Genomic DNA, 21834 nt, shown 5'->3' on the forward strand with positions numbered 1-21834 from the left:
TAATAGAAAGTAAATATATTTAAATTTCTCGCTTTATATATAATTTTATTCAAATTTTTACTTTAAACGTGAACAAAAATATATGAACGATATTTCATGACGTGTAGCCCTTACATGCACTAATTTCTGTAATATTCTAGACGCTACGCGAAGGGATTTTAATGTGATTTTGACATTGAAATGACATGCTTATCCTTTACCCTTTAAAGGGTTAAGCCGTTCTTTGCGTTAAGTTGAGGAGGGGTTTTTAAGTCTTTTTACCATTAATGCCAGGAGAGAGAGAGAGAGAAACCATAGTAGTTCAGCGTCAAGACTCGTTCTTTATGCAGTGATTAAATCCTCATCTTCCTTCTCCATCATCAACCAGCTTTCGATTCCTCTCTTCTGCTCTCATTTGGGTACGTTTTTTTTTCCTTTTTTATTTTTTACTTTTAGTTTTCCATTCTCCAGTTACTTATTCTCTCTTGTTTTTCAAAATCATCTCTCCCATTACCCTCTTCCCTTTAATCTTGAAGTAAAAAGGGGATTGTGGGTTCTTTTTATTTCTGTTCAATTTTTCTTTTTAGTGTTAAAAAAGTTGTCTTTATCTTTCTTATTGTTATTGTTTGGAGATTGATTCGAGTAATTTGTTGAAGGGTTGAAGATGAGAATTTGTGGAGCAGGTATGAGTTGATATTGGATTTCATTTCATTTACTATTTGGTGGGCATATTTCCTTCATATTCATGTTCCCAATTCTATTAAAAATTCTGGGCCATGTGAGTGTGGTTTTGTTTTACTGTGTTGTAAGTGATTCTGTTGCAATTCCCAATTTCTGTGAAGCATTGGAGCATGAAGAAGATATAATATTTATTTGTTATCACAATGTTTGACCCGATGCGAATTTCCATTTGTTGCGCAGCTAGCCTGACGGAAAATTCTATGAAATGATAAGCTTATAATAGTACTATGTATATCATTTTATCTTCCCCCAAGTTAGTGGTAATAGTTAAACCATAAATAACTTCTTTATTTTGTAACAAAGACTTGTTTTTATCTACATGCATGAAAGAAAAAACTTCAGCTAATTTTTTAATTTGAATAAAATAAAGTGGCAATTTCAAGTGTTAAATCAATGTTGAACAGTAGGCACAGTTGTATATGAGTCTGCAGTTTGTGGAGTTTGTGGTCCATTCTTGGTGTCATTCGCGTACATACAGATGATATAATAAAAATATGTATATAAGATTAGGACTAAAACATATATTGGTGGGAGTCTTAGTTTGTTTGGTTTGAGTCTTGAGAAAATGTTTTCTGCCTTCAATTTTTATTTTCATAATTATAAAAATCTTGCATGTTCAATGCTCAACAAATTATATTTGGTCCTAGCACAGTATTTGATGATATTTTTGTAATAATGGGTAAGAATTCAAAAGAAAGCAGAAAATATTTGTTCAAGTCAAAGGTATCCACTATATTTTCCCTGTTCCTTCCTATATAAAATTTGTGCTATAGTAATAAAATAACCCCCATATGGATCAACATAAGTCATTCAAGATTAAGAAGTTTTAAGCTTTTGATTATTTGTTGAAATTTGTAACTTCAGTTTTGGCATCATCATGATTTGGTGGCTCTTTTGTTTCTTTCATATATACAAACGCATTTTTTAATTGGTTATTTATTCTAGAAAAGAATTCTCATGTTACTAAAATGCTTAGCAGCAATCAGCAGCAGCTATACCACCACGTCCAATTCCCTTTCAGTGTTTGTTTCTTCTTCCCTCTCCGGTCCTTCCAAAACCAAGTTCCTGCCCTCACTTTCTAGGTTTTCTGTCAAGCGTTCTGGCTTATTTTCCCAAACTCGTCCTAGCATTGCTGTGAACAAGCCCTCCATGAACCTATTGAACAAACTTGGATTTGGCAGCGCAAGGGCACCAGAGAACTTGGATTCATCCATTCCTCAGGGTCCAGATGATGACATACCAGCACCAGGCCAGCAGTTTGCGCAGTTTGGTGCTGGCTGTTTTTGGGGTGTTGAGTTGGCCTTCCAAAGGATGCCTGGGGTGACCAAGACAGAGGTTGGTTACACCCAGGGGCTTGTGCATAATCCAATCTATGAAGATGTGTGTTCGGGGTCCACAAACCACTCAGAGGTTGTAAGAGTTCAATACGATCCCAAAAGTTGTAGCTATGAGTCTCTGCTTGATTTGTTCTGGGCTAGACATGATCCTACTACTCTGAATAGACAGGTATATATAAAGTTTTTGGTTTGTGTTATTAACCATGTCATGTTAAATTGAGGTAGTCAAACTGGTTTCTGATTGATATATCTAGACTTTGCCGATTTGAATAAGTGTGGACTTTGTATCGCCAATGAAAATGTTTTCCCAACACTTTTCTGATTCCATGGTTGATTTGTCTACAGTAATTTTGGTTTTCCTCCCTTTGTTGCACTTGCCAGTATTTAACAGATACGTTTGTATTTTGCTATCTAGTTGAGTCTTGTTTTGTAAATTCTGTTCTAATATGGGTCAAATAAAATTCCAGGGGTCTCTTTGTAATAGTTGTTTAGGCAATTGTAACCTTCTATTTGCTCTTTGCGGATGTTTATTCCAAGGGTGTGAAATGGACGGATTGGAGAAGTTTATTTTCAAATCTTCTGTTCTCTTTTTTCAATATATTTTATTTATTTTCAAATCTTCCATTTCAATGTGCATGCATACTTTTGTTTCTTGAATTCACTCTTTCATCCAAATCCATGCATTCTAATGATATGCAGGTGCACACACATGAATTGAACATTCTAGTTCTTGAGCACTTACTTACAATTTTTTTATTTGATCTTGTCCTCTGTGGCAGGGGAATGATGTGGGAACACAGTACAGATCTGGAATATACTACTACACGGAAGAGCAAGAGAAGGCTGCCAGGGAATCGTTGGAACAACAGCAGAAGCAGTTGAACAGGACGATTGTTACTGAGATTCTTCCTGCCAAGAAGTTCTACAGAGCAGAGGAGTACCACCAACAGTACCTTGAGAAAGGGGGTCGGTTTGGTTTTGGGCAATCTGCTGCTAAAGGTTGCAATGATCCAATCCGATGCTATGGTTAATTGTTAAAGAGGGAATCACCACCAAAGATCAACGACACCGGTTCTTCAGATGCTGAAAGTCCATAATTTTTTGTAACTTTTTTTAGCAAGTAATACATCAAGGCTTGTGCATGTTGAAGGTTGAAGATGGACATGGCCATAGATTCTGTTGTAGAGCTGTATATTGTCCGTTATATATGAAATAATTTTGCTTTTGAAGTATTGTATTTTAGGGTGTCCTAATATAACTTGAAGCTATCCCTGCATTGTAGCTAGACATTGATTTCTTTCTTGAGCTACAGAAATTACTAAAGTAGTCTTTGTTGAACGAAGTAGTTTTAATTATTTATTCCTATGATACCTTAGGAAGTGATGTTATGAAAAAGAAAGGAAAAGTGTACTGTGGAGGAAGGTTAGGGAATAGTGTTAAATGTGTCCTATTGTTTTAGTGGTCTAGAAACTAGAAACTGCAGGAAACATATAGGGTAGGTCATAAAACTGACCTAACAAAATATCTTGTTCAATTGTAATTAATTATTGATGCACATGCAGATGCAGCAGTATCACATAACTTGTTATATTCTCTGTAATTTTGATCTCTTAGATGAAGAAGCAGAGCTAGAAAACAAAAAGAAAGCAAAACATTAAACGAGAAAGTGGGGGGCAGAAGAGGAGGTACTGTCATCACCTTGCATTTCCATTAAATTCAGCACAACCATTCCTTTCTTTCACTGTCACATGTGCTGCTTTTCCACTACTCAATGAAACTTTATTTCTGAAACAAATAAAGGAAGAAAGTTTTTTGTTGGTATAATTTTCTAATTTTGATAACAACAAACCAACCTATCTCCTCGATGTGAAAAAGGTTAAATCTTAAATTCAATCCATATACTTCTAAAATAAAACTCTAGCATGATGAAAGTCCAATTTTTAGTTCACACATTCAGTTAGTTCGACCACATTTTATGACATCTAATTATATTTAACGTATCAGTTTTATCAGGTTGTTTTTCTTTAAACTGAACAAAAGGTGATACAGAAAGAAGAAAATGTATAGAAGTTTCATTTTTTGTCTGCTTATATGAAAAACATGTACTGAAGAATACTAAACACACTTTGACAATTACTGAGCTGAAAAAAAATACTACTGTCAGCAATTTTCTTTAAATTATATATCAGTCATCAATATTATTCTTGTACAACAAATTATAAAATACTTTGTATTATTTTTCTTGAGGTTGATTGTTATCGTATTTTTTTTATTCATTTTCTTATATTTATCATTACAATCCCAGTTTGTAACGAAAAGAATATTATGATTGCAATATATAAGGACATGAAGTCCCCACTGAACGTGCCCTCTTGTCATTTCCAATTTTCCATGCATGCAGACAACATATACTGCACACTGCATTTTCATCATATTCTTTATTTTCATAATAAAATAAGAATATAATAATTTAAGACTCAGATTATATGTTTTAAAAGATAACTGTTCAACCATGGTATTTACATCAATTCACTAATTTTTGTTTTTAATATTTTATTATAAAAAAAATAGACAAAAACATGTATTCTTGCACGTAATCGTCATCGTTATACAGCTATCTTTTATTCTGTGTGAACTAAAAAGACGTCAGAAAGTTAAATACTATGATGTGAAAATAACAAAAGTAGACTAATAATGGAACCTTTTTAAGTCAATAAAGGAATGATGAAATCAAGTATGTATTATTAATGATATCAAAACTATATAAATAATATTGATAAGATTCGAGATATATAGCTATGCAAGTTGGGTAAAGGGGTTATCATATATTGTCAGTATTTTTCTTTCTAATTTATATGATACGTAAAATATTGATTTTTTAGATGGTATACTTTGATTTTGTGTACGTGTCATATCTTACAACAATATTAGATATCAAATGTTAAAACTCAAATCTATGACTTGTAATGACATTGAAAAAGAAAAATATCTTAAATGTTGGGTGGTCAATTTCATTTAAGTGTAAATAATCTTATTTACATCATAAAAGAGGAAAAATTTAACAATGTTAATAACATTATAATAATAATAAGACTAAAACGTATTTGCTTCTTAAAAATGCAATGCATGCAAATTATACGTATTTTAGAAAGTATTAAACTTATGGGAGTTAAATGACCAAATGATACACATATATAACTTATGCATGCAGGATCTTTATCCAAGTTAAAGTATAAAATAAAATTCAATTTTTTTACTGAATTTTGTTGATGTTATGGTCTGTTAAACATTTTGAAATATTTTTTACTGAATTTTTTACTGAATTTAAATATTTTTTTAATATATTTTTAAATTTTAATATTTTGAAAGCACAATAAAAAAAACGCAACCAAAAATCCAAATTCGTATAAAATATTCATAAACTTATACACCACATTTAAATTATTATTCAGTACATTCATTTCAAATACCATTTTCAACTAAAACCAATATTTTAAATTCAAATACCATTTTCAACTAAAACCAATATTTTAAATTTGTCTCCAAACTTGCCACCAGTAGGTTTCATTTTTAAATTTACTAAAAAAATTGAAAATAAAAAAAATAAAAAGTCTAGAACTTGTTATAATTGTGTCTGAGATAACCTTTTCCTAATTATGATGGCCGTGTCTAACGTGAAGTATTCTAGGAGTTTCTTCAACCTGTTTCCTATGTCATATTACTCATTATAAAAATAAAAAATTAGTCAAAAATATTTATAAATTAACCTGGTCACAAAAATCATATTTAAATTTAAACAAAATTCCAAATATAAAAGTCGAAAATGAAATAGTAAATAAGCACGAGGGTAGTGCCCCACATTTTAGGGACTACCCCATTACTAGAACATCTCTCTTTAGATTCTCTCAAATCTATCACTTTTTATCTCATTCTTCCTTCCAAAATTCAAATTTTCATTATGTATTTTTGTTAAACATTTTTCTTCTATTTATCCTACATCTTAATTATTCAAATTTTGTCTCAAATTTTAAAGACTACATATATTTAACTTTAAAAAATATTTAAATTATCTTTAATAATTATAACTTGTTGTAATCAATATAACATATAAAAAATATGTATTAAATTATCTTTAATCTAGACATTAATTTCTATTTAATTTTGATACTCAAAACAAAAAATAAAGTTAGATAATCATGGTCTAAGAATTTTATTACGTTATCCAGATAGATCTAGTTCTCTACATTGAAGTTATCGTAGTCATGAAAATGAAGTTTTAATTAATTACGTTATTTTGGTTATTAAAATAACCAATAATTTGAACCCATGTGGGTGCATATTTTAGTATGGAACGCACGTTTTGTGTTTGTCAACGTGGCAGCTTGTGAGATCGCCACGTGGAGTCTCCCTCGGATGCCTTTTTAGGTAGAGTGAACGGAGTGTGGAAGCAACAAATAGATGAGACAGTGACGCCACCACCTTTTCGGAAAAACCAAGGCAGCGCGTGTACTACACACTCCGTTTCTCGCGCGTACCGAGCTTTGGTTTCAGCTCATCACGCCATGCCAAATTGTACCCTAATGCTCCAACAATTAGGTCTGAAAACTTTTTATTTTTTTCGGTTTCGCAATTATTTCACAATGAGACGTTTGCAATTAAAAAGTTTGCATAAACTATTTTAAAGATGTTATTATCCAGAATCTAACATTTGTCACATTAATTCTTGAATTTAAATTATATTATTATATATAGTTTAAATCGTCGTACTTTTAAGTGGCATAATTTATAGCGTACTATTTTTTTTTAGTTTAAATATTTATCAAAGAAAGTAAATTAAAGGTTTACTTAATTTACCATTCTTTTATTCATACTTTTTAGTGATAACGACAACATTCTTTTATAGTTCGATTTTCAATATTGCAGAAAAAAAAAATAATCAATGCAGTACGGTTTGTTGTTTAAAAATTTCTATTTGTTGCTTTTAATTTCACTGATTCCTGGTAAGAAATTATATTTTTTTTTCTGAATTGACCGTAATTAAGGATGTTTATATAAATGCTTGATTTCTTCGTTAATTATATCTGTTACAGTACTACTGAATTTTTTTTATCGTACTGTTCCTTTATTCATTTTTATTCTTCTAATAAATTAAGTAAGTGAGATTTCATCTGATATTATTATCATCGGTATTTAATACGATTATTCGTGGTAGTTAAAAGATTTTATTGTTGTTATATTATTTTGAAGACTTTGACCTTTGTGATTTTGAATTTTCTAGTTTTCTTAATGCTGTGTATAATAATGATCAAGTGACACAAGATTAAAAGAAATACACAATTAAATCAGAAAATTGTCTAAAAAAACGGTAAAATCAAGTTTTATCGAGTGTTTAATACAATTATTTTTTAAAGCAATATAAAGTTAAAATTTTAAAAAAGAACCCATTGATTTCCAGATATAAATGAATAAGTTGAACGTGATTTTTCTTAAAAACAGAATAAAAATAAGAAATAAAAAAATAAAAAATAAAAAATAAACCCCCACCCACCATGATCATTCAAATCACAACGTCTCTTCCACCAGCAACAATAACAAGCATAGCAGCTTATAAATCAAAGTAGGGCCAAACGACACCGTATAAAGATTTCACGCGCGTGGAATCATCGTGATAATAAATACGTTGACCGTATAAACATACGGCCCGACATACACCTCACCCGTATATGTATTTGTATTATCACTGTGTCCGTTCGTCCTTTTCTCAGCAAAATCTCTGAAACAGTGAAACTCTCTCTCTCTTCTGTACTTTCCTCGTGTGCTCTCTCTTTCTCTCTCTCTCTCTCTCTCTCTCTCTCTCTCTCTCTCTCTCTCTCTCTCTCTCTCTCTCTCTCTCTCATACAAACACTTCACGAACTTCATTACTTCAACAACACACAGATTTTATCTCTCTCTCTCTCTCACTGTTTTTATTTTATCTTTTTGGGGCAGTCATTGTTTCATTTTCGCAAGGCGGCGAGTATTAGCATTTATTTAGTAGGTAACGCTGATGGCTGAGACTCGCCGGCGACGATGAAGTATTCCGGCAAGGCGACTTTCCCGGCGAGCATTGGTTCCAGGGGCGTGAGCAACCCTTCGCCGGACTGGGATCTTGAACCGGCGCGGCCTTTCCAGCGGCGGAAACCGAGAACTCCGGGGACACGGTTGAGGAGACACGGTGGCAAACGGAGCAGACCTGAAACCCCTCTGTTGAAGTGGAAGATCCATGAGGATCCACTCGAAGAGGACCAGAAGTCTTCTTTCTCGGGGTCTCGTCGGAGAACGTCCCGAAGCGCCAAAAAGCAAACGGAGGTGGCCGTGTCGGCGCGGAGACTGGCGGCCGGGCTTTGGCGGTTGCATCTGCCGGAGACTGTCTCGGGTGATGGCTGGAAGGGGTTGGAAAATAAGGTAGAACTTGAGTTTCTATACTAAGACTTACTTAACGGCAAAAACTATTGTTTCCCTCGTTTGTACACTATATTTTTCATGTAACGGTCAATGTGGGATCTCCGTCGATGACCCTTTCGTTCTTAGTTTCTCTCTTGTTTGTGTTGAGATCCCTTGTTTTTCTTTGTTCCCGTGTGAGTTTTGTTTCATCTTGGATTCTTTTGCGGTTTCTGATTTAAAATTGATTTTGCAGCAATAGGCTACTAGGTTATTCTATCTACTGTATGGTAGGCCCTCCCTCGTGGAGGGAAAAGAATTATAGTTTATTGTTTGGGAGTATTTTTGTATGATGATTTTGCTGTTGGTTGATTGTGAATGGTGGGTTTTCAGATTCTATCTTTGTTTCGTCGTCATTATTGTCCAGTTTCCTGTTTTGGTGTTTAGAGTTATGGATTAGGCTTTCTATGAAAGCAAAAACAACTGTCTTTTGAGGCTTCAAATGTTTTGTTTTTTGTTTGCTCTTCGGTGTGGTACCAGTGGAAACCTCATCATCAGTTTTTGTAATTATCGGAGAATTGATTTTGAGTCGGGTTTGTCAGTGTAAATAGTTGAAGTTCTGTTGTAGTTGTTTTAAGATTTATTTCCCGAACGCAAAAGTGTGCTTGGTGGCAGGATTGATTCTTTGTCCGTTCTTGCTTGATTAAATCATACCCATCCAGATTGCATTAATATTGTGTCTTGTTTGACAGAACGTGAGAAACAAAATGCTGTTTCTGACGTGTTAATATTATTGGTTTTACAAAGTCGTATTCTTTTATGCTTGTTTGAAAGTAAGTTTGGACTTTAATTGGATATTCATTGTATACGATATTGGGTTATTTGTTATCTGTGCATTCCAGTTGAATTAGAGAAGTGATTGTCTTCCATCTTTATTATTGTCTCATTACTGATGTGATGTCACTTATCTGCAGCATGGAAATGGCCACGCACGGCACCGGTTCCTTGGTCATCCCAATGGCATGATCCATGAATCTGATCTGAAGAAGAATCCATTGCAAAGTCCCCGTTCCATATTTGGGGCAAAGAATGGACACTTCTGTGAGGTATGAATTTTCTAATTTCTAGAAGATTATTGAGTGAATGTCATATACATGTAATAACTCAAGTTAAAACTGGACCCTGTACCTGCTTTATAGAAAAATGGCTTATTTGATGGCAACTTGGGAATTAACAAATAAGGCTGATTATTGCATTGATCCATGCTATGTATAGAAGTATAGATCTGCATAGGAATGACTTAGACAACAATTTTTTCATGTAGACATACTCGGTGTAATTAGCCTCTACATTCTGAATGAGCAATGAGTTTCAAAGTGTACTTTTACTTATTAAAGTGAAAGTGCAAACGATGAAGGTGCTAATATTAAACCTACTTTGTGCTATTCAGCCTGAACCTTTCCGGTTTTCCAACACTGAAAGGGAGGGTGCAACAAAATGGGATCCTTTATGTTTAAAAACATCAGATGAAGAGGCACATCATATCTACAGGCACATGAAACTTCTTGACCAAAAGGCAAGTGCAGTATCTGTGGTATCTGCTCTCGGAGCTGAACTAGAGCAGGCTCGAGCACGAATTCAGGAGCTTGAGACTGAACACCGCTCCTCCAAAAAGAAGCTTGAACATTTCCTGAAGAAAGTCAGTGAGGAAAGGGCGCAATGGAGGAGCAGAGAGCATGACAAAATCCATGCATACATTGATGACATTAAATCAGAGTTGAGTCGAGAAAGAAAAAATCGCCAGCGGATTGAAATTGTCAATTCAAGGTTGGTAAATGAGTTGGCGGATGCCAAACTCTCTGCAAAGCGCTACATGCAAGATTATGAGAAGGAAAGGAAGGCCAGAGAATTGATTGAGGAAGTGTGTGATGAGCTTGCCAAGGAAATTGGAGAAGACAAGGCTGAAGTTGAAGCATTGAAGAGGGAATCTATGAAACATAGGGAAGAAGTGGAAGAAGAGAGGAAGATGTTACAAATGGCAGAAGTATGGCGTGAAGAACGTGTTCAAATGAAGTTGATAGATGCAAAAGTTTCTCTTGAAGAGAAGTATTCACAGATGAATAAACTTGTTGCAGATTTGGAAAGTTTTATCAAGTCAAGAAGTGCAGATCCGATCACAACAGAGCTGAGAGAGGCACAGTCACTTCAACAGGCTGCAGCTACGATGAACATTCAAGACATCAAGGGATTTTCATACGAACCCCCTAACTCTGATGATATTTTTGCCATTTTTGAAGAAGCAAATTTTGGTGAAGCAAATGAGAGGGAGATTGAACCACTTGCTTCTCACAGTTCCGCTAGTCATGCCTCGAATATTCACATAGTGAGTCCTGAAGCCAATGCAATAACAAAGGATGGCATTCAGAGGTGTTCTGATGTATTTGTGGATGATAACGGGGATGTAGAAGGAGATGAAAGTGGATGGGAAACTGTGAGCCATGTTGACGATCAAGGCTCGAGTTATTCCCCAGAAGGGAGTACCCTATCTTTGAACAGGAATCATCGAGACAGTAATGTCTCAGGGAGAAGTGTACTTGAATGGGAAGAAACTGCTGGTGAGGAGACACCAATAACTGAAATAAGTGAAGTGTGCTCTATACCAACTAAGCAGTCAAAGAAGGTATCATCCATAACAAGGCTTTGGAGGTCATATCCAAACAACGGGGATAGTTACAAGATAATCTCTCTGGAAGAAATGAATGGGAAGCTTTCTAATGGAAGGTTATCTAATGGGGTCATAATGTCTCCTGATCATGGATCAGGTAAAGGTGGATTGAGCCCCCAAGACCTTCTATACCAGTTGAGTCCTGATTCGGGAAGTCCACATGCACATAAGGGTGGTATGAAAGGATGCATTCCTCGCGGTGCACAGAAGAATAGTTTGAAAGCACGACTTTTGGAAGCTAGAATGGAAAGCCAGAAGGTTCAGTTGCGCCATGTTCTTAAACAGAAGATTTAGTTAAGGGCATAGGCATATTGCACAGATTGGTAACCAAATGATTGACGAAAAGCAGTTCATTTTAGATTGTGAATGTACAAATATATGCTGCTCACGGAAAATCTGCTCAAAAGTGCTGAGGGGTCATGAATTGTTGCACATTTTCTGCCTCGTATTAGTTCTTATTTCAGTTCTTCATCATTCATATTAAGCTTTAAGCAGATACCCTTTTCACTCTTGTGCCAAATGCTTCACACCCTGAGATATCTGGGCAAAACGCTCATTCTGTATTACTAGCCTTAGGTAGGGTCTTGAGAAAAATTATGAGGAACATGTAAGCTTGTGTTGTACTTGTATCAATTCTAGTCAGAGGACAAATGTGAAGGGAAAAAAGTATTGTCATAAGGTATAGATGATGGCATTATCTACTGCAGATTTTGATTTTCTATCGTTGATTGATGTTGCTTAGGATTTGTTGTAGATTGTATTTTAGTAGGTTCTGGGACAGAAAAATATAACTTCATACTTTTCTGCAACATTTACCACATTTTATAATAGTTTGCACTGTAAATTTAAACAATATTGTTGCAATTATACAAAATGACTCACAAATAATTAAGATTATATATGAGATTAAATTAATTAAGACCACTTTGAATTAAGGTAAAATACGTAATTAGAATGAATGAAAATATCAATTTCTAATAATTATTTTAACCATCTGGAGTTATTATATATAATCAATTATTTCCATTCAAAAATAACTACTTATTTTATTCTTCAGAGATGAAAACATGTGACTATGTTAATTTAATTAACTACAGTCAACATATATTTTGAACTAAATTAGTTAAATTAACTGAGGCCAAAATTCATATTTGAATTGATAAAATTAAAGTAATCTCCAATAATATAATTAAATAATTACTTGTAATTATTATATGATTATTTCAATTGATATGCAGTTGAATTTGTTGATTTTCATTAATAAAGAAACAATATTTATGTGAATTAAAATAACCAAGACTAAGATATATGCGATTTTTTTATCAATACAGTGTCATTATGATTAATACATACATTAAGATAATTAAAAAGGATTTCAAGTTAAAATAATTAGATTATTTAAAACTAGGCAATTAAAATAATTGATTACATAAATAAATGTAATCATAATAACTTAAATATGCAATGAAATGTGAATAAAAAGAGCTTACTGTAAATAAAAACCAAGAGACAAAAAAATAACTAAATTTAAACATGAAGAAAAAGAAAGAGTTGAGAGACATTGTAAGAGAATCTTCGCCACACTTCATGTTCACTCGCGCCAGCAAGAAATTTCAATTCCCTCCATTTTCCCCCAAATTGGAATCCGCAAACCCTTATTTACTTCAATCTAAATTCAATTCCCTTTCTCTTTCTCTCTCTCGTTCTCAATTTCCCTTCCAATTTCCATGGCCAATTCCGAAGTGCCCTCATTTTCCCTAGGTTTCGACACGCCCCCGCATTCCCCAGTCAATCCACCTCCTTCTCCGATCGCCCATGTCTCCGACTCCGAACCCGACACCCGACCCGACCCGCCGCGCCCCCTTCTCAAACGCCTCCGCCGTGGACCACCTTCGCCGTCCCTCGACGCCGACGTGGATGACGATATCGAGGAGTTCTCCTCGCAGGAAGATCCCGATCAAGGTAATGTCAGCTAAAACCTTTTTTTTCTTCTCTCTCCGCTTCTCAATTTTAAGTAATACAATATACTCTTTTTCGTTCTAAATTGGTTATTTTTTTTGCTGGAATATCTATCATTAGTGCCCACGCTTCCATCGGGATCGAATCGTTCTGTGTGTAGCAGCTCAAAAGTTTCGTTGAATGGTAGTAGAGTTTTAAGTTTAACCCCTCATCATTGTAGTAATTCTTCCAGAGATGGGAAAAGAAAGGAACATTCGGATGATGTTCCTGCTTCTTCTAGGTTAGAAACAGGGAAGAGTGGCTTGATGTTTCCGAAGTTAACGACCAGTCCTCTCCGTAGGTTTCAGTTAATTGATTCCGATGATTCCGATGTGGATGTTGGTGGTGGCGCCAATAATGTCAACCCTAACGACAATTTAAAACAAGATAAGAGATTATCTTTTGATAAGAACAGAAATGTGGATCTTTGGAAGGATTTTTCGCCCCTGAAGAATGATTCTGTTCCTGGGTTTCGACTAATTGATTCCGATTCTGATGATTCAGATGTTAATGTTGTCGGGGCCAATAAAGTTTACCCTAAAAATCATTTAGAAAAGAACAAGAAAGCATCTTTTGATAAGAATAGAAACGAGGATCTCTGGAAGGATTTTTCGCCACTGAAGGATGTTTCTGTGCCAACACCAGCTTTTAATGAGCTGTATGAAGAGTACTTTTGTTCTGATAAATCCAAGGAAGTCCGGGGTGATGTGAATGAAAGTCACAATGAGAGGTATCCTGGGGTCAGTTCTAGCTGTCAAAGGAATCAACAACAATGGGAATCTGTGGACCCAGTTTATCCTGCTCATAAGTATTTTTTCCATGAGGATCCGAGAATTCAGCAGTTAGTTCACACTCGCTTGCGGAATTTCAATCCATTAGGTGCCATAAACGGAGTGAATCAACAACCTAATGCCTCACACATTGATTACATGTAAGTCATAGCCCGTGTTCGTTTTTAATTAATTACTGGTAGTGATTTAAAAGGAAAATGGTTGTCGTTTTGTATTACATATTGTTTTTGGTGTACTTTTTTATTTTAGGGGACAATTTGGCAATGGAAGAGCTTCAAACACGCAGGGGGTTCAAAATGCTTGTGTAAACAGCTCGACAAGGGGAAAAAACAAATCAAGTAATTTTGTTGTTGAGGGATCTTTCAATACTTCTGGAGGTTGGGTGGATCCCAAAATTGTTTCCCCATTTAGCCATGGGGAATCTTCTAGAAAGAAAGCAACAAAGAGGAATAGCACTAAGAAGAATAGTGTCTCAAAAGGTAAAGGTAAAGCTAATAAATCAAGCCCTGCAAACCAATCACGTGCTTCTGGGGATTGGGTGCAACCTAGGAGCTCTGCCAGTTCGCCAAAGGATGCTAGCAAGAGACGGGTCCAAGCAAGTGGTCAATCTGCAGGTCATTGGTATACATCTCCAGAAGGAAGAAAGGTATGTGAAAATCCTAAAAAATGAAGTTTAATGATATTAAGCATTAACTTGTTAAATTTACTTAGATTCTCATGTTAGACGATGGTCATTAGAAGATGTGAGCCGTTCTCTATTGTTGCGTAAATTGAACTGCTAAAAGCTCATACATGATGTTACTGAAGATTTATATCTTGTTTTGATGCATGATTTGATATGCATATTAGATATCCGATATGTGCCTTGCATTATTGTTTTTTAAAATATCATCAGTATTTTAATAAATATCTCTTGTAGTCTCAAGTTTTGCTGCTAGTGTCAACGTATTAAGCTTGTAGCATACTGTGTTATAGTATTTCAGTTTATTCTTGAACATCAGTTTTTAACATCTCACGACAGAAACTAAAGTTACAAAGTTATTATTGCAATGTGGAAAGAGGCTTTTATCTCTGTAGCTAACTTTCGAATAACCAGAGTGTGAATTTGTTGCTTTTATTGATTCAGTGGATTGCAATTTATTCCATGAATTGTCTTCCAGCCATGAAAATAGAATACTGATATTGTGAATGCTGCTGTGACTTACTTGTCTTATAGATGCTCTTTCAATTCTTGATATAGTTGTGTTGAATCTCCTATTATTCTCTGAAATGTATCTTCCAGTCTAGTGACAAAAACAGAATAGCAAAATCCTATTGGAATCTACTCACTCTGTAGTCATTCTTACACTTTTTGGTACAGCTGTCTAGAATAGCCTTTTAAAGGTTAATATTTAAATTAATTTTGCAGGTTGATACCTATAATTTCTCAAATTTGTTTTGATCCTTAAATTTGATACCTATAACTACTAGGAATTGATTGGTCCTTCCTTAGTGTCGGGACCAAAGTCAAAATGTACACTAGAGGACAGGGACTCATTCCAAGTGGTTCTGAAATTACAAGACCTCAAATCAAACTGTTATAAGATAAGGTCAACAACAAAATTTGAGAAAAAAATTTAAACCTTTCTCCACCTAACCTATTTTGTCATTGTATCATCGATCAGGACCTGATTCTTTTTTCCCCGCTGCAGGTGTATGTCAACAAAAGTGGGCAGGAGTTGACAGGCAGGATTGCTTATGGACAATATCGGAAGGTACATGTACTTGCATACCATTCTGTGGTTGTTATCCTTTTGGTTGTGGTAGCACTAAATGACTAAATGCCTTTGACTCTTTCAGGAGAGTGGAACCGGATTCAAGAAATCAAAAAAGAAAACAGGTTCCAAGACTACCAAAGCCAGGAAGAAGAGAAACTGAACACTTGAAGGCTAGACATTTATTACTCGCCTGGTCCACATCCAGTCATTTACTTGTGGATCTTTGACTAGCATTAACCCATAGATTCAATTCCTGTTTAATTGCCCGAAGTTTCCTGTATCATGTTTTGGATGGGGACAAGGAAGCTAGAGAAATCCAGTATGCAGCATCACATGAGGAAACTGATTAAGGGGGATTGTTGATCAGTGAAAGTTTTGATGCTAAAAAATCGTTGCAAAGTATATATAGTGAGCCATGAATGTTTACGTACAGTGCACACGAACCTAAGGTGGTCACCATGAAAGTGTAGCTTTAGATAATGTTTCGATTCACACTTGATTCACCACCAGGGTTTTTTCATTCTTTTTATCGAGCTTGTTGCTTTGTTAATTATACTTAATTTATTTCTGGTATTTGTAAATGAAAGAATAATAAATGAATGATAGAAATGATAAGAGCAAATTTTAAGACAAGATTTTGTTTCCCCTGTATCTTTGAGTGGAGTAAACGTGATATTTCGCCCAATTTGTTTGGGTTTTCTGTTTGCTGTTTCTATGGGCTCCATTTGGCGCTATTTATTGTATGGTGTTTCTTCCTGCACCATATCAAATTTCTCTCCCATCAAATCGAATTTTGCTTTCCTGAACACATTAAACCAATTTTGGAAAAATTAAACCGATTTTGAAAATCTTTTCCGAAAGACACTCATCCCACCCTTTATTCTGGATCAAAAATTCCAGAAGCCTGTGATGAAGTACAAGAAGAAATTTGATGGAGCAAGAAGAAACACCGTTTATTATATTGCATTTATATGAACAAATGTATAGTAAGCATAGTTTTGTGTACAAAGACATTCTTAAACAATGAACGAGAGATTGGCATGCGTGTACAGATTCTAAAACTGGGACTTTCCACTCCATGATTCCTAGGAATTTAGCTTGAAGAAATCTTGATAAGCGATCTAAATTTTTACTAAACGTACAACACTGGGCTTTTTGTACCCTTATACCACATGTGCATTTTAAAAGAATATATAACCATTGCTCATAAATATTTACTCCATGCATGGTACAGGATCAATTTGAAGAGTAAGTTAAATAATCAAGATAAAATCATTGTGTGCCTTCAGTAGAAGGTGGGACAAAAAATAAAAAGATTTCCCTTTCAACTCCTGAAGCGGGGAACAAGTGTGAAGAATAAAAAATGTTCACGTTTGTAAGAAGCCATTAGCTCGAATAAAATGTTATATCTTCAGTTCATGGAGTATTCTGTTCGTCGTCTTTACCCTCGTCTCTTGGAACTGGAGAACCGTTGGAATTCAAATTCAATATCTTTTGGCATACTCTGAAATCCATCAAAATATAACAGTCATTAGTTACAATCGGATTAAACTGGAGTAAATCAACAATACTTTGCTTCAGCAGGTGCATAATTCAGACCCAATTGAATGATCATAGTACCCTGCAATTATGAACATCTGAAAAGGAAAACAGAAAGGTAAAAGCCATACGAGTTTAACTCCTCTGTCTTGCTCTGTATATCAATTGATAATAATACTGGATCAGAGTTTTTAGGGTAATAATCTTGTTGCTGCCTCATCTCTCTTAGCCACTGCTCTGCTTTATTGCACTCATTTATGACCTGAAAACAGAGTTGTCACACAAAAGCTGATATTGCCACAATTACATTCATTCATCTATTTATTATTTTACCACTTCTTTATCTTGGGGTGCAAGAGAATCTGCTGACAATCGATATTCTACAATGCAGCTTAACAAGTCTCTTGTAGCTTGTGGTCTTGCTTCTCTGTCTTTATATCGATACTCAATTGGATCCACCAGCTACAGTAGATCAAGAAGAATGTAAACAAGAAGTGTGGCGTGGGAAACATGTTTTGCCAAAGATTAGAGAAACAAAAGTAACCTCTTTTAGATCTTTTAGTTTTGCAGAATAAGCATCTACGGTTTCATCACCACCATCATCATAGAGCCATTCCTCAGTCTCTTTCAGGCTCTTAGATACGTCCTTCTTCTCATGTTCACTCGAAAAGCTCCGGTATGTGCTAAAGATCTATTCATGCAATCAGATAATTTTAAAAAACCAATTCATCAATGACAACACATCAACTTACTCATACAATGTATCTGAATCTCACACAAATCCGCCATGTCTACATATCACTGAGATATTGAATGTGTACCTTACTCCTTGTTTCATAAATATAAGACTCCAACTGATTCTTGTTGTCTTTGATTAGCTCAGTAGCTTTGTCCTGATCGGCTAACTGGAGTTCTTTTTCTAGAGCTTCTGATATCTCGGCCTTGGTCATTGCACCATAAATGTTTTCACTCACTGGTACATGAAGCCTTCGGTTAGCTTTATCATTTCTTGTACCATCAGCCTGTAACAAGGCATGATAGTAACACTTTTATTTTCTCAAAACACCAACATGAATCATATCTGCAATCAAAACAATCTCAACAAGATAAAAATGTACAGATACAACATCACAGACATCATAAAAATGAATTGCACGAGTCTGGCAGATATGGTACAGAATTCAGCATCATAAATAATCAGATAATAAAATTTATCAATATAATTTTTCACGTTTAAAGGACAATTTACTAATATCTTCACATCTTCCACTTAAAAAAGGTGTTCAGGGAGAAGAGAGAACAGCAGAAGAGAACTTACAGAATGATGAGAAGCTTCACAATTTTTATTGATACTATCATCTGAGGCATTATCAATTGTCTCAGAAACAAGTGAAATATTGATTGCTTCAGAATTTGAATAAGAATCATCTGCTGCACCTGAATCATCCACATGATCTTCAACCAACTAAAAGACAAAAAAATGTCCATCTGCTTAGAAAGATCTTTCGAAACTAATAATGCAATATGAAGAGATAAAAATAAGGTTTATTACCGTAACTGATTCAATATCGATAATGCCATGCAAATTTAGATGAACTTGAACTTCAATTCTTGCCTTACTTGCATGGGATCCGTGGAAAGGACCAATCTGAATAGAAGTGACAAACAAATGGATAAGTGTACATAAACAAGGTGCAGATATAAGCACACATAAGCATGCATAACACTTCATGATCACTGGCACAAGGAATGGCAGCATTGAACTATTTATCATAACTTGTTTGTCCTGTGATATTTAGATGTTTTCTATGATATAATAGACATAAGCAAATGTTAACCAATTGTCATTACTAAAGAAGTAAATATTGTCATTTCTCTCAATTTTAGAAACTTAGAAAATAGATATATGGGTCTTAGATCCACCATATCTGCTTCCCCTTCTCCTAAGAACATGATGATTTGTTCAAGCATGTGCACATCTAAAGATTCTCATTGCTATAACAACTAATACTTTTACAACAATGACTTCTTTGAGAAAAGAACAAACGATGGTTGCAATGCTATTTACTAATGAACCCTTTCTCTCCAAGAAAGTGGGGTGTCTATTGATTGTCTCAAGATTCAGCAACAAAAAACAGTAGCCTTTTACCACAAGATGGGGTTGGTACATGAAGCACACAACAGAAGAAGCAAGAACATAATTAATAAAGAAAAGTGAGGCAATATAGATAACGTGGAATCATGGACAAGATGATCTAAACTCCTTCACTACATAGTAAAGTTGTAAAGCAGTCATACTGTGAAGCAACAAATTTTAGGATATGCCTCGAGTGGTAATTCATCTGGATTTGCATAGAATGCTTCCAAATGGAGCAAATCACAATACTCAAACGTCAGAATTTTAACACTTGGAATAGGTTGGCCTTTCGTGAAGAGTACACTATCCAATCCTGCAGGAATTGCCTTTCCATCAGATGAAAGTCCAATGGAAAAAGGAATAGAATCGTGGACCTGAACAAACACAGGAAATTACATTAACTCTATATAGACTAATACAAGCTAATGCAAAATTCCGAAAAAACAAATATATCTATGAGAAATTAAAGTTAAATATATTTCTACATAGATAGATAAAAGAGACATGGACAATCTAAATGCAGAAAATAAACCTAGAACCCAAGGTAGCAACTTAGTCCATTTAGTATTTGTTACATTTCGAACCTAACAATCTACACAGACACAATAACCCACTCTCCTACACATACACATATTATGAAGATAGGATAAGGATCAGTGTTTTGTTTCAATATTCAAACCTCATATTCTTTGACACGGAAAACAGGACTCAGCATTGCACACTGGAGAGCACAACCACGAGCTACACACTCACTTGCATTCAGTCTGCGGCTGAGCTCTTTCTTAAATAGAGAAGTTAGTATTCTAGTTATAGCTGGAATCCGTGAACCTGAACCAACTAACTCAACGGAACTAATCTCTTCTACTGTCAAGTCTGCATTAGCCAATGCTTTCTTGCAAGGAACAGAAATTCTCTCCAATAGTCGTGATGCCAGATTCTCAAATTCTTCCCTCTTGATGTAGCCCTTAACATCTTTTTCATCCATCAAACACTCAACGCTCAGAGCTGCCTCTAGATTTGCACTCAAAACCTTCTTCAACTTCTCACATGCTACACGCAGCCTCCTACATGCCCTGTCATTAGAATACACTTCAATGTCGTACTGTTCTTTAAATTTTGCAGCAAAATGACTAAACAGAACCTCATCAAAGTCTCTCCCCCCTAAGCTCATGTCATAAGCATGTGAGAGTATCTTCATTTCACCATCCTGAAATGCTGCAATACAGACCTGAGTATCACAATGACCTATGTCAACAAATGCAACATAAACAGGAGCTTCACTAGCAAAATCTGTTTTGTAAACTCCATAACTAAGAGCAGTTGCAGTGCAATCATGGATCAACCTCAAAGGCTTCAATCCAACAATTGCTGCTGCGTGGAGATAAGCTTGTCTCTGCAAGATGGTGAAGTACGATGGAACCCCAATAACACAGTCAGAAACGGTGGTCCCTAAATTTTTTTCTGCTACGGACTTCAAGTGCGCAAAGAGCATTGCTATTATTTGAACCGGGGTAAAAGCATGACTCTCCTTCAAGTATTCCAAGTGTATCAGAATGCCACCATCTGCACTTTCCGAGCTTTCTACAGAGAGCATTTTCAACTCGTTTTGGACATCAGGGTCCCCAAATCTCCTACCTATTAATCTCTTCAATTGAGATATTGCAGACTTGGGGTGCATCATGGCAGAAGCAGCACCAGCTGACCCTACAAACCTTTGCTTCTCTCCAAAACAAACCACAGCAGGGGTTTCACGTTCGGATTCATCATTCAATAAAACATCAACCCCTCCTTGCTTCACTGCAGCAATCACACAATTCTCATTTCCAATATCAATCCCAACTCCGCTCATCTCAATTCACCTTGTCCTTGTCCCAACTACAAAACACTAATTCCAGCCAATTTACCCTTTCTACTTCACCAACAACCCAAAAGCCAAGAACTTTATATAAAGCTGGCCCACAAATACAAGCATAACATTTCGCACAGGGCTATTACAACAAAAAAGAAGGTTCGGAAACATACTCATCAAAATGGAAACTTTATTTGCATATCATGAAAAAATACAAAACCCAATTACATGGTGTAACAAGAAATGCTTTGAATAAAACAAAAAAAATAATGAAACCCAAGAAATGCTTATAATGTAACAAGGAAGTCCCAGAAAGAAAGAAAAAAAAATGAGATACACCAATATGAATAGTGAGAGAAAATGGAGAAAAAGCTGTTTTGGGAAAGGGTTTGCAGAGAGATGAATGGTGGAATGCAGAAGCAGTTGGTGACTGCATAACTAGTTTGTGATAGCAGAGAGAAAATCTCCCCTTCATTCGCTGAAGCCATAATACTTAAATAACTTTTTATCTATTCATTTTCTGTATATTCTTAATAAATAACATGTTTTCGTTCTTCATAA

The 21834-nt window shown here is 35.1% G+C and overlaps 4 protein-coding genes across 10 annotated transcripts; 3 read left to right on the plus strand and 1 right to left on the minus strand.

The window, feature by feature from the left end:
* The first annotated feature begins 236 nt into the window (after positions 1–236).
* Positions 237–3395, plus strand: LOC114194455 (peptide methionine sulfoxide reductase-like). Of its 5 annotated transcripts, none has more exons than XM_028084679.1 (4): positions 237–398; positions 636–662; positions 1700–2226; positions 2837–3395. In XM_028084679.1, exons 2-4 carry the CDS (start codon positions 644–646, stop codon positions 3086–3088), a joined length of 798 nt encoding a protein of 265 aa, XP_027940480.1. In that variant the 5' UTR covers positions 237–398; positions 636–643; the 3' UTR covers positions 3089–3395. The 5 variants fall into 5 exon arrangements, with proteins under 5 accessions (XP_027940480.1, XP_027940482.1, XP_027940483.1 ...); XM_028084681.1 differs by having other exon boundaries at positions 255–398; positions 636–701; XM_028084678.1 differs by having other exon boundaries at positions 291–398; positions 1697–2226.
* Positions 3396–7841: 4446 nt separating this feature from the next.
* Positions 7842–12025, plus strand: LOC114194548. 2 transcript variants are annotated; one of them, XM_028084859.1, is made up of 4 exons: positions 7842–7859; positions 8046–8501; positions 9452–9583; positions 9928–12025. In XM_028084859.1, exons 2-4 carry the CDS (start codon positions 8127–8129, stop codon positions 11494–11496), a joined length of 2076 nt encoding a protein of 691 aa, XP_027940660.1. In that variant the 5' UTR covers positions 7842–7859; positions 8046–8126; the 3' UTR covers positions 11497–12025. The 2 variants fall into 2 exon arrangements, with proteins under 2 accessions (XP_027940660.1, XP_027940659.1); XM_028084858.1 differs by lacking the exon at positions 7842–7859 and having other exon boundaries at positions 7885–8501.
* A 711-nt stretch (positions 12026–12736) lies between these two features.
* LOC114195541 lies at positions 12737–16381 on the plus strand. Its single transcript, XM_028086047.1, has 5 exons — positions 12737–13164; positions 13282–14131; positions 14241–14637; positions 15683–15745; positions 15831–16381. Exons 1-5 carry the CDS (start codon positions 12930–12932, stop codon positions 15906–15908), a joined length of 1623 nt encoding a protein of 540 aa, XP_027941848.1. The 5' UTR covers positions 12737–12929; the 3' UTR covers positions 15909–16381.
* A 620-nt stretch (positions 16382–17001) lies between these two features.
* LOC114193324 (heat shock 70 kDa protein 16-like) lies at positions 17002–21763 on the minus strand. 2 transcript variants are annotated; one of them, XM_028083064.1, is made up of 9 exons: positions 20104–21763; positions 19586–19798; positions 18846–18935; positions 18606–18752; positions 18109–18309; positions 17832–17978; positions 17621–17749; positions 17419–17549; positions 17002–17252 (listed from the first exon to the last, which is right to left on the minus strand). In XM_028083064.1, the coding sequence occupies exons 1-9, from the start codon at positions 21271–21273 to the stop codon at positions 17165–17167; spliced, it is 2316 nt and encodes a 771-aa protein (XP_027938865.1). In that variant the 5' UTR covers positions 21274–21763; the 3' UTR covers positions 17002–17164. The 2 variants fall into 2 exon arrangements, with proteins under 2 accessions (XP_027938865.1, XP_027938864.1); XM_028083063.1 differs by having other exon boundaries at positions 18840–18935.
* Positions 21764–21834: the final 71 nt, after the last annotated feature.

This window comes from Vigna unguiculata, chromosome 8 (assembly GCF_004118075.2).
Source record: "Vigna unguiculata cultivar IT97K-499-35 chromosome 8, ASM411807v1, whole genome shotgun sequence".
NCBI lineage: Eukaryota > Viridiplantae > Streptophyta > Magnoliopsida > Fabales > Fabaceae > Vigna > Vigna unguiculata.

What these genes read in the sequence shown, in the direction of transcription:
- LOC114194548 (XM_028084859.1), top strand. Translation starts at nt 8,127, where the DNA reads ATGAAGTATTCCGGCAAGGCGACTTTCCCGGCGAGCATTGGTTCCAGG. An exon ending in GGAAGGGGTTGGAAAATAAG is followed by an intron (nt 8,502 to 9,451) that starts GTAGAACTTGAG and finishes ACTTATCTGCAG; the next exon opens with CATGGAAATGGCCACGCACG. An exon ending in AGAATGGACACTTCTGTGAG is followed by an intron (nt 9,584 to 9,927) that starts GTATGAATTTTC and finishes TGTGCTATTCAG; the next exon opens with CCTGAACCTTTCCGGTTTTC.
- LOC114194455 (XM_028084678.1), top strand. An exon ending in CTACTACTCTGAATAGACAG is followed by an intron (nt 2,227 to 2,836) that starts GTATATATAAAG and finishes CCTCTGTGGCAG; the next exon opens with GGGAATGATGTGGGAACACA.
- LOC114195541 (XM_028086047.1), top strand. Translation starts at nt 12,930, where the DNA reads ATGGCCAATTCCGAAGTGCCCTCATTTTCCCTAGGTTTCGACACGCCC. An exon ending in GCCTCACACATTGATTACAT is followed by an intron (nt 14,132 to 14,240) that starts GTAAGTCATAGC and finishes TTTTTATTTTAG; the next exon opens with GGGACAATTTGGCAATGGAA. An exon ending in CATCTCCAGAAGGAAGAAAG is followed by an intron (nt 14,638 to 15,682) that starts GTATGTGAAAAT and finishes TCCCCGCTGCAG; the next exon opens with GTGTATGTCAACAAAAGTGG.
- LOC114193324 (XM_028083063.1), bottom strand. Translation starts at nt 21,273, where the DNA reads ATGAGCGGAGTTGGGATTGATATTGGAAATGAGAATTGTGTGATTGCT. An exon ending in TTTATGAAACAAGGAGTAAG is followed by an intron (nt 17,979 to 18,108) that starts GTACACATTCAA and finishes TTGCATGAATAG; the next exon opens with ATCTTTAGCACATACCGGAG. An exon ending in CACCCCAAGATAAAGAAGTG is followed by an intron (nt 17,550 to 17,620) that starts GTAAAATAATAA and finishes CTCTGTTTTCAG; the next exon opens with GTCATAAATGAGTGCAATAA.